This window comes from Oncorhynchus mykiss, chromosome 9, assembly GCF_013265735.2.
Source record: "Oncorhynchus mykiss isolate Arlee chromosome 9, USDA_OmykA_1.1, whole genome shotgun sequence".
Lineage (NCBI taxonomy): Eukaryota > Metazoa > Chordata > Actinopteri > Salmoniformes > Salmonidae > Oncorhynchus > Oncorhynchus mykiss.
The window spans coordinates 58,583,297-58,594,249 of NC_048573.1; the positions used below are offsets into that span (position 1 = coordinate 58,583,297).

At 45.7% G+C, this 10,953-nt stretch overlaps 1 protein-coding gene across 2 annotated transcripts in view; it reads right to left on the reverse strand.

Annotated features, from left to right (window-relative positions):
* LOC110532489 (IQ motif and Sec7 domain ArfGEF 2) overlaps positions 1-9,689 on the reverse strand; it is a 62,219-nt gene extending 52,530 nt beyond the window's left edge. The window contains exon 1 of one of the 2 annotated variants that reach the window (XM_036988502.1): positions 7,735-9,689. In XM_036988502.1, the coding sequence (XP_036844397.1) occupies positions 7,735-8,216 (482 nt within the window). In that variant the 5' untranslated portion in view covers positions 8,217-9,689. The remainder of the gene's footprint in view (positions 1-7,734) is intronic. The other variant, XM_036988507.1, reaches the window with a different exon arrangement.
* Between the last annotated feature and the right edge of the window lie 1,264 nt (positions 9,690-10,953).

The following is a 10,953-nucleotide window of genomic DNA, read 5'->3' on the forward strand; positions in this document are numbered from 1 at the left end:
TGTCGCCGTAAGAGAACTCACTGAGGTCACAGTTCAGTTAAACAGACAAACTGACAAGCTGCCACTCTACGTCATGTAAGGAAACTATGCGCTGTGATGTTCATGGCAGAAGAAAATCCCACTAGACTGGCCATAAGTTTGTAGAATGACACATGGAGGCACAGGCCTACCCGCCATCTTAAAGAAACATGGAGAAGTCTTTAATGGAAAGCTGGGTAGCATGAAATATATTACAGCGAAGCTTAGCATGAAACCAGACAGCAAACCAAAGTGTCTGAAAGCACAACCTATACCTTGTGCTATCAGACCAAAAGTTGAGGCTGACTTGGATGCTTTAGTCAAGCACAAAGTACTGGAGCCTGTCAGTGTGAGTGAATGGGTAACACCCATAGTACCAGTCCTTAAGAAGGATGGTGGAATCAGGATATGTGGAGACTTTAAAGTCACAGTTAACCGTTACCACACACCAATTACCTTTTCGCGGGTTTTGCTGAAGGTCAAAATTCAGCAAAATCAACCTCTGCCAACCCTACCTGCAGATGCATGTGGATGAAAAATCAAAAGAGATGCTGAACGTCGTGATACAGAAGAGGGTCTTCAGGTACTGTCATCTACCGTTTGGAATCAGAAGTGCGCCAGCGCTGTTCCAGAGGGCGATGATCTTGAGTGGATTGCCTGGAGTACAATTCTACCTGGATGACATCCTCGTTACTGGAAAGAATGAAAGAGGACATTCTCCAGAATTTGGACTCAACCTTACAGAGATTGATGGACTATGGACTGTGAGTTCGTAAGGACAAATGGGCATTCTTCATCGGTTGAATACCTTGGACACGTCCTCGATGCTACAGGCCTTCAAGATCAAGACTCTCTTGGATGCCCCAGTGCCACAAAACGTCAGCCAACTGCGTTCTTTCCTGGGGTTACTGAATTACTATGGACGCTTTATGCTGAGGTTAGCAACAAAGCTGAAGCTGCTGAATCAGTTGTTTTGTCAGGACAAAATATGGAAATGGACAGAACAATGCAAGGAAGCGTTTCTGAAAACCAAGGAAACACTCCTGATATCTGAGGCACTGACCCACTTGGACCTGTCATTGCCCACCCAACTAGTTTGTGATGCTAGTTGCTATGGTGTGTGTTACGTCCATCGTTAGTGGTAGAATGACCGGACCAAGGTGCAGCGTGGTAAGAGTACATTTTCTTTATTAGATGTTCCACCAAAAAAACAGTAAACACTACAACGAACGTAAAGTTTCGGAGTGTAACACATGCAACAAACAAAGACAAGATCCCACAACCTAAATGTGGGAAAAAGGACTGCCTAAGTATGATCCCCAATCAGAGACAACAATAGACAGCTGCCTCTGATTGGGAACAACACTCGTCCAAAAACAAAGAAACAGGAAACATAGAATGCCCACCCAAATCACACCCTGACCTAACCAAATAGAGAAATAAAAAGGCTCTCTAAGGTCAGGGCGTGACAGTACCCCCCCCCCCCCCCCCCCCCCCCATCGCCGGAGGCTTCGGACTGCGGACCGCCGCTGGGGGCTCTGGACTGCGGACCGCCGCTGGAGGCTCTGGACTGCGGACCGTCACCGGAGACTCCGGACTGTGGACCGTCGCTGGAGACTCCGGACTGTGGACCGTCGCTGGAGGCTCCGGACTGGGGACCGTCGCTGCAGACACCGGACTGGGGACCGTCGCTGGAGGCTCCGGACTGTGGACCGTCGCTGGAGGCTCCGGACTGGGGACCGTCGCTGCAGACACCGGACTGGGGACCGTCGCTGGAGGCTCCGGACTGGGGACCGTCGCTGGAGGCTCCGGACTGGGGACCGTCACTGGAGGCTCCGGACTGGGGACCGTCGCTGGAGGCTCCGGACTGGGGACCGTCGCTGGAGGCACCGGACTGGGGACCGTCGCTGGAGGCTCCGGACTGGGGGCTGTCGTTGGAGGCTCCGGACTGGGGACCGTCGCTGGAGGCACCGGACTGGGGACTGTCGCTGGAGGCTCCGGACTGGGGACCGTCGCTGGAGGCTCCGGACTGGGGACCGTCGCTGGAGGCACCGGACTGGGGACCGTCGCTGGAGGCTCCGGACTGGGGGCTGTCGTTGGAGGCTCCGGACTGGGAACCGTCGCTGGAGGCTCCTTTCCCTGGATCATCACTGCAGGCTTCGTGCCATGGATCATCACTGGACTGAGGAGACGTACTGGAAGCCTGGTGCGTGGAGCTGCCACAGGGCTTACCAGCCTAGGCAAACATACTGGAGGCCTGGTACGTGGAACCGGAACAGGTCTCACCGGACTGTGGAGACGCACTGGAAGCTTGGTGCGTGGAGCAGGCACCGGATACACTGGGCCATGGAGGCGCACTGGAGGTCTCGAGCGTTGAGCTGGCCAACCCATCCTGGCCTGATGCCCACTTCCGCCCGGCAAATGTGGGGCGCTGGCACAGTGCGCACCGGCCTGTGAATGCTCACTGGAGACCCAGTGCACATCAACGCATAACACGGTGCCTGACCGATCACATGCTCCCCACGGTAAGCACGGGGAGTTGGCTCAGGTCTAAACCCTGACTCCGCCAATCTCCCCGTGTGCTACCCCAAAAACATTTTTTGGAGCTGCCTCTCGGGCTTCCGTCGTTGCCGTGACTCCTGGTCTCGTCGCCGTTCCTCCCTCGCTGATTCCACCTGTTCCCATGGGAGGCGATCCCTTCCGGCCAGGATCTCCTCCCACGTCCAGGATCCTTTGCCATCCAGGATGTCCTCCCATGTCCACTCCTCCTGGCCATGCTGCTTGGTCCATGTCCGTCGTTAGGGGTTTGAATGACCGGACCAAGGTGCAGCGTGGTAGGCGTACCCTTTCTTTATTAAACGTTCCACCAAAAAAACAATAAACAACACAACGAACGTAAAGCTTTGGAGTGCAACACATGCAACAAACAGTGTGGGAGCAGTAGTGTCCTATATCATGCTGTCATGACGTTGGCCTGGGGTTGGTTTATGACAGTTATAAATACCTCTTCCCCCTTTTTCCTCTCTCTACCCTACTGATGTTACATTTGCAAAACACTTGGTCAACATAAAGATTCTGGGAACATCAGAAGGTGGGGGGAAATGAACTATATTCTGGTAATCTGACCAATTGAACATATGCGGTGGTACTTAATGAATATGATGTCAGTTCGGTTGTCATCTGAGACATTCTCATCAATAATAAGATGACAAACTCTACAGTGTAAAGTCTACACATCAGAGTTATCGGATTCACATGGAATTGTTGTTCAATTTAAATGTTTGAATATGAAATGATTTGTGATGGGATGAAATGTGATTTTAGTTTCTAAAATGTGAGAATTGGGTTTTCATGAGTGAATTAGGCCCGACTCAGTGGCCTGCCCACGTGAAGATACATAGATTGTAAACTATGAAACACACCCCTTTTCTCCCTCCACTATATAAGCCCTTGACAAAAATGTAACCTCCTGTTCCGAGGATGTGAGGACGACGGTCCAATGTCAGAATGGTTCAGATAATAACTACAGAACGAAGCCAACATCAGCGTGAGCTTTGGTTGCAAATGGTATGAACTTTGAACCCTTATTCACAACAGAAGTGATACCTCCTAGCCATTGAGTTAGCAACAGCAGCTGCAAACGAGGGTTAGGAAGGAACAGACAGAGTATCCCGTCTATCACACAATGACGTTACTACAACGTATCCAATTGACCACCGGAGACAAATGTCAAAGGACCCGGTTTGGCAACACGGCCTTCCATCCACTACCAACCTAGCGAAGCACAGCTCAGAGTAAAATATATTATATATATTTATTGCATTTTCCTTTTCCAAATGGGCGGTAATTTAGAATGCATAAAACACTGTATATACAATAGCACATACAATAGCACAGCTTCTTCCTTTGGTCCTCAGTCTTCCTCGCTCTTTCTCTCAAACCCAGCCCTTTTCTTTTGTGTAACCAACTGTCATATCTGTTCCGCCCGCTAGGGACGTTTTCCTTTATGACGTAATTTGTAATCAAGGTATAATTAATTCTTTGTATATGTAATTCTGTGTGATTATTTTGGTATTTAGTAAATAAATAATTTAACCAAATTTTGTATTGCTGATTCAACTTGCTAGCCAGGGTTCGTGAAGATAACCAAGAATTTACAACTTTCAGATGAGACTGAATTAAGGTGACGATTAATATTGACTGCTATTGATGTAAAATTTTCCTAGGTCTTTAAGAGTTTATTCGGAAGATAATAGCTCTATAAATATTATTTTGTGGTGCCCCGACTCTCTAGTTAATTACATTTACATGATTAGCTCAATCAGGTAATATTAATCACGGAGAAATTATTTTATAGAATGGCCTGTCATATCACTTAATCCGGCATAGCCAAAGACACGACAATGCCTTCAGGTAAAGAGTAGCCGATCGCTTTCGCGAGGACATTGAACAAAGCAGAAAGTAACTACACACAGATATAACGAGAAGCCCTAGGCATCATATTTTGAGTGAGTATTTTTCACTAGTATCTGTATGGGAGGAAGTTCACCCTTCTTACAGCTCATCATTCGCTGACTAGCACATTTGGACCGCATATACGACATCAAGTACCACAAGTCAGAACTGCACTGCAATGCAGGTGGACTTTCCAGGTTACCACTACCTGTGAGTCAAGCCAGAGTCATGCCTGGTGGACATCTTCTACTTCAGACAAGTGGAAAATGCACCATGCCTTAAACACAAGTGCAGAAAAAACACCAGAAACAACCTGATGTTATCTGAAGTGATGGACATCATCATCAAAGATAGAGCCGCTGGGTTGTCTGGTTGTCTGCTATGGAGGAGGAGAGTAATCATTCTGCCTTAGCTGAGGACACCAGTGTTGCAACAGCTGCACTCAGAGCATTGTGGAATGGTTTGCATTAAGGAAATCACACGAAGCTACTTTTGGTGGCCTGGGTTGGATGGAAGCATTGAGGAGAGACATGTTCCTCAAATCAGAAGGTTCTCAACGTACCGCAACTTGCACCTCTTCGTCTGTGGGATTGGCCTGGAGCAGGCATGGCAACACATACACGTCGACATCGCAGGGCCATTTGAAGACAGAATCTTTCTCGTGGTCGTGGATGCTCATAGCAAGTGGCCAGAGATTGCCATCATGAGGTCTACTACTGCTGAGAAGACAATCGAGAATCTTGGAGAAGTCAGATCAGCTTGTTACTCCATCTTGTAGGCGACAACTGACCAATGCTTACACAGCTTCCTTCTATCCTATAGGAACAAGCTTCATGCAACCACCAAAACATTGCTTGCATCGCTACCCATGTAGAGAGAGCTATGCACAAGCTTTGACCTACTCAAACCTCTGAACGCAAAGGAGTGCGATGTCAACAGGAAGGTTCAATCAAATGTTGTGTACTGAGAGCAAAGAGCAAAGAGCAAAGAGTTTTCAATCCTGGAGAAACTGTCTTAGCTAGGATCTACCTCAAAGGACCAAAGTAGGTTCCTGCTGCAGTCATTGCTCAGACTGGTCTTGTGTCCTACATTGTCTAGACTGCTGAGGATGTCATCTGGAAAAGGCACATAGATCAGTTACTGGTGCGTAAAGCAACACCGATAGAATCACCAGTCGTGAGTGGCCCAGAACTGTTACTGGGTGACACTCTGACCCAGCAGGCATCACCTAAGGGCTCACAGTCACATTCTCAGGACACTGACTCAGGCACACCCATACAAGTGTGTGATGAGACTGTAACACAGGCTATTCACATGCCTACACCTGTGTCTTACGCCACAGTCTAAAGACAGTAACCAGGTTTCCATCCAACCATTTCATGCCAGTAAAGTACATGTTGAATAAAAAATGTCATGAAACTTTCCATCAGGCCTTTCCAAATGTCGACAAAACAAAATACGCTAGACAAGGAGGATATTTTGTGTTGGTAAAATGTATTTTGTGAAAAATGTCAGTGGAAACGCTTTTATGAGCAAATATTGATATAATAACCATCATATTGAAATAAACTTGGAGTCACACCTCACGCGATAACATGTTGTGTGATCCTCCCACTATGCCTTGTTGGCTACAGATTAAATAAATGATGTTGATCTTCAGAGGGTGGTGAAAGTGCAAGGTGATGCGCTCAATTGATGCTCCTTTCCAATAAATATCGAGGTTCTTATTCTGGTGACATGATCATCGATGATTGGCTGCCATTTGACAAATAAAAATAATCTTGCTCTTTTGTCCATTATAATCTTATCATGTAGGCTGGCCTATCCACACTGTATCTGCGAGTTGTTGGCTAGAGCACACGTGCCAATACCAGAGTGGGAACACTCGCTACATAACATAACATTTTTTGTAAGAAAACCAGAGAGTGTATTTTTTATTCGGTACATGGAAATTTAACCACAAAAAAAACATTTTTATGTGCACTGCATCATCAGGTACAGTTTTTTTGAGTCAATTTGATGGAAACATCACTGGTGGGAAATGTAGTTTTTACGTGGGTTTTAGAATATTTGTGTGAAAATTGGATGGAAATCTAGCTACTGTTATTGAGAGTCAGGTTGACCGCCATTACCCTACGAGTGATAGGTGGGCACCAAGACGCTTGGACTTGTTCATAATTGTTGTTAAATAGGTGGGGACGAGATGTGGTGTATGAAACCCACGCAGAGCATCATGGGAGTTGTACATTGAGAAGTGTTTGTTCAGATAAATGGTTGAGCTAATTCCTGTCTCCCTTCTCATCATTATTTAATTGTTATAAAGATGTGGTTATGAAACCCACAAGACATAACAAAAGTGTATTTCTGAGCAGACGTGGGCGTCCAGCTATATTTTTCTGACAGGCAAAAAGCAGAACATAATCATGTCATAGGGTTTCTCCACACACACACACACACACACACACACACACACACACACACACACACACTGCACACTGTCTTCCTCTGCACAATACTGTACATATCTCACTCCTACACACAATGCATCAAAATCCCTCCTTCACACGACCCCACTAACAAAATCAGCACACTCATACAATGGAACACCCACAGAAAGAGGAACACATGAACAGCCCACACAGTGCAGTGCCTATACATTTTACTCACTGAACTAAAAATTCAGACTGTATTACAGTAATGGCCAGTCTGTGTAAATGAAACCCTATCCACATAAATACACTCAGGATCCTTAAAACAAAGCCCCAAGCAGATTCATCAATATCTAATAATCCCAGTGTGTCACACACTCACCCATTCAGTACAGTAGCTACCTATCTGTGTTGCGGTCTTTACACAGTGAGCACATCACTTCCCCTCTAACTCGTGTGATCAGGAGGAAAAATATCCCTCTGGTTTTACTCAATGGTGCTGTCACTCACTGAGATACACAGAGGAGTTATATAACTGTGCGATCACAATTAAATGAACAGCATGTCAACTCGTTGAATTCAAACCAAATGAAGTAAGATCAGCAACAGGGGACATTTTGGGCATAAATCATTTGGGCATGTTGGGAACTACCATCAAGAAACAGTGACAACTAGTGACAATGTTTTACTTCAGTCAGGGAATAGGGTCATAACACCATAGCCATCAAGCAAGTGAAGCAACCCATGCTTCCATGGGCCATGGAAAGAAACTGTAGAGAAAACATGGAAATTATACGAGAGAGAACCAGAGACACATTGTAGCATAACTCACTTTCTGCGGATGGTGGAGCTGTTGGTATCGGAGCTGTCTGTGTGTTCCAGTCTCTCCCGCTGCTCCCTCTCGGCTGGGTTCGAGCCACAGGACATGCCCCGGGTCAGCCTGGTGTGGGCACGTCTCTCCCGGCTCGGCCCTGCAGGGGGCGCCACCACCGCAGGGGACGGAGCGGCGACAGGGCTGGTGATGCTGCCATTACCTCCACTACTGCTGCCAGGGTGGATGGGCAGGGAGGGGGGCTTCTCTGATCTGTGGTTGGTGTTGCTATGGTTCTGTTCGGGGAGCTCCGGGGCTCGTGGAGGAGTGGGTCTTTCCAGCCTCAGGTCCTGGTTCTCCTGGCTGACTCGGTCCAGCTGGCCTTCCAGCTCCTCGATGCGCCGCCGCTGTGTCTCCAGGAGCTTGGCCTGGCTCTCGATTATGTTGTTGAGCTCTAGGAGGTACTCCACGGCACGGTTGGGGCTCTCGGGGCTGGTCTCCATGGTGGGAGGCCTTGCTCCAGGGAGGCTCCAGGGTACCACCACCTCCGCCGCTACGACCCTGGAGCTCCAGATCCCACCCCCCCACCAGCCCTGATGAGTGGGGGGGAGAGGGGAGGACGGACAGGGGGGCTGGAGGAAGATGAACTTGGAGATTTTTTTTGTCCCTTTCTACTTTACGCAAAAAGCCTTTCAGAGATTCAGAGAGGTCAAGGGACACAACAGAGTGTGTCGACAGTTTCTCTAATTATTACATATCAAATATCACAATGCAAGATGGGGTTGGCTGCAATTGTTCTAGGTCCATAAGAGATGGCTAAACCAAGACAGCGGTGCAAAGTTGAAAAACAAGTAAGGGGTACAACTGAGTGGGGTTAGCTGAATACTTAGTGTCTTTAAATTCAGCATCTTGAAGGATGGTGGAGGATTGAAATCCAGGGCTTTGGGCGTCAGGTGTCATTATTCCAAATTATCAACCAAAATCAAACCATAAAAGAGAGATGGATCAAGGTAGAGAAACAAGAGACGGAGAGGTATAGTTGAAATCTGAAACAATAAATGCACCGTAGCCATCTTGACAATTCAATATGATTCTCTCTTATAGAGAGGCAAACATAGGGGGTCCCTGTGTAATAAAAGATCAGTCAAATAAAGAGAATACACACCAGTGGCACTTGTCATAAACCCGTGTTCTCCTTGTTAACTTCAGTCGAGATGTGTTATGATCTCAACAGCCAAGTGTTGTGGTGCAATTACATTGATTATTTCCTCAAGTATTAATGATCACTAAACGTTGTCTGTCTCTCCTGCTAAAAAGGGAAAGGGGAAGGGGTCAGGCAAAATGGCTTGTAATGGTCTCCCACTAATAAGCAGTTTTTGTCAAAGATTATATAATAGAGAAAATTCCATGTTCCCTCCCATATAGACTATCCCCGCAGTCTCTACCTCATCCTCTTCACCCCATGACTAGATGTGTCTTTGGAAAAAAAAAATGAAGACGTTGGACGACTGATTCATTTCATAGTTGAGGTCCAAGTCCTCACCCCTGCCCTGTACAGACCACATCCAACAGCTTGAGATTGCCTTTTAGGCTACAGCTTTGCCCGTGTTCCTTGTAATATCACCGCACTGCGATCAACGTCACGCATCCATAACGGATAATTGCCTACTCGATCGAGTCCTTTCGACAGTCCAGTTTCTTTCAGAAACTTGTTAGCTGAAAAATAATATAAACGTAAAATAGTTCACACGTCTCCAATATACATAGTTTATCGGTATAAGGAGTTTCCACTTGCCTGTGTCGCGACGGTTCAGGGAAACCAATAAAATAATCCTCTGCTAATTTCTAAAATCCCCTATGATAAAAATAAAGTGCATTTAGCAAACGATTTTCAACTACAGAGGCGGTAACTTCGCACTTGTGGTGGCACAGATAAACGAAGATATGGACTCCTTGCAAATCTGTGAACTGTCCTGAGCGCGCGTGGTGCTCAGGAGCGTTCCCGTGGCGACGCGCAAGGTATGCTGCACAATCGTTATAGACATGTAGCCTAGACTCTAGGCAATTTAAAATGTATATTTTTCCAAAACGTTTTGATTGATTGTCTGTAATGATAGATTTAACGAACATTTTATGTTGTCTTTTTAACTGCATTTATCAAACTCTTTACCAACCGTTCAACTCTTTTTTTTAAATTGGTTTTCATATTATAGCCTATAGCTTAGGCTACTGGTTTGCTGTAACTCCACTTCTCAAGTATTTCCCAAAATCTCCGCGGTGAAGGGACGAGCCGATTCATGGTCTAATGGTCTAAAGTAACTAAACCATTAGACTAGAGTAGACCATTGTATATTACGGGCCTAAGTATTGGAAGTGCACAAAAATACGTATAGTATGATTCGTATACTGTATATATGGCTCTAGGGCCAGGCTGGACTCAACTGGAGAAAAACTAGCGCGCGCTGCGAGTACTGCGCTATTAGCAAGTTTAATTGCAGGACACAATGCTGATGAGACGGGTCTAGTCTTCACCAAACTAGGCCTACAGTAATATGTCACTATTGGTAATATTGCCTACTCTCATGGCTCCCTCTGTGCATTTTCTTCAGAATAATGAAACTTGAATACTTCAATGAAGCGTCAGACTATGGCAGAAAATAGCCCTCTGAAGGACCTCTGTTCCATTATATTTTTAGTAATACAGGATTACCTAACTGTCATTTTGTTTTAAGATCCCAGTGCCAGGTTTATAAAGGTCTTTGTGTAAATGTGCATGTCCTAAAAACTGTGTGTGTGTGTGTGTGTGTGTGCGTGTGCGTGTGCGTGTGCGTGTGTGTAAGAGACAGAGAAAGAAGGGACACAGAGAGAAAAAATATATGCATATATTATACATTTAATACATTTATATTATATACATATAAATATATATTTTTTTTAAATATATATATATATACATACATACATACATACATACATACATACATACATACATACATACATACATATATATGTGTATGTATGTATATATATATGTATATATATAAAGATATATGTATAAAGAGAGAGAGAGATTGCGAGAGTGAGTAAGAGAGTGAGAGATGCCTGTGTGCATGTGTTACAGGTGAGGCAATTTTACACACTGTACACTAACAGTAAAAAGCCTATTAGATCAGTGAGGAGAGTACATGGAGAAAAGTGAAATCCCTGCTCTTCCACAGAGCCTGGTAAATCATTAATGTG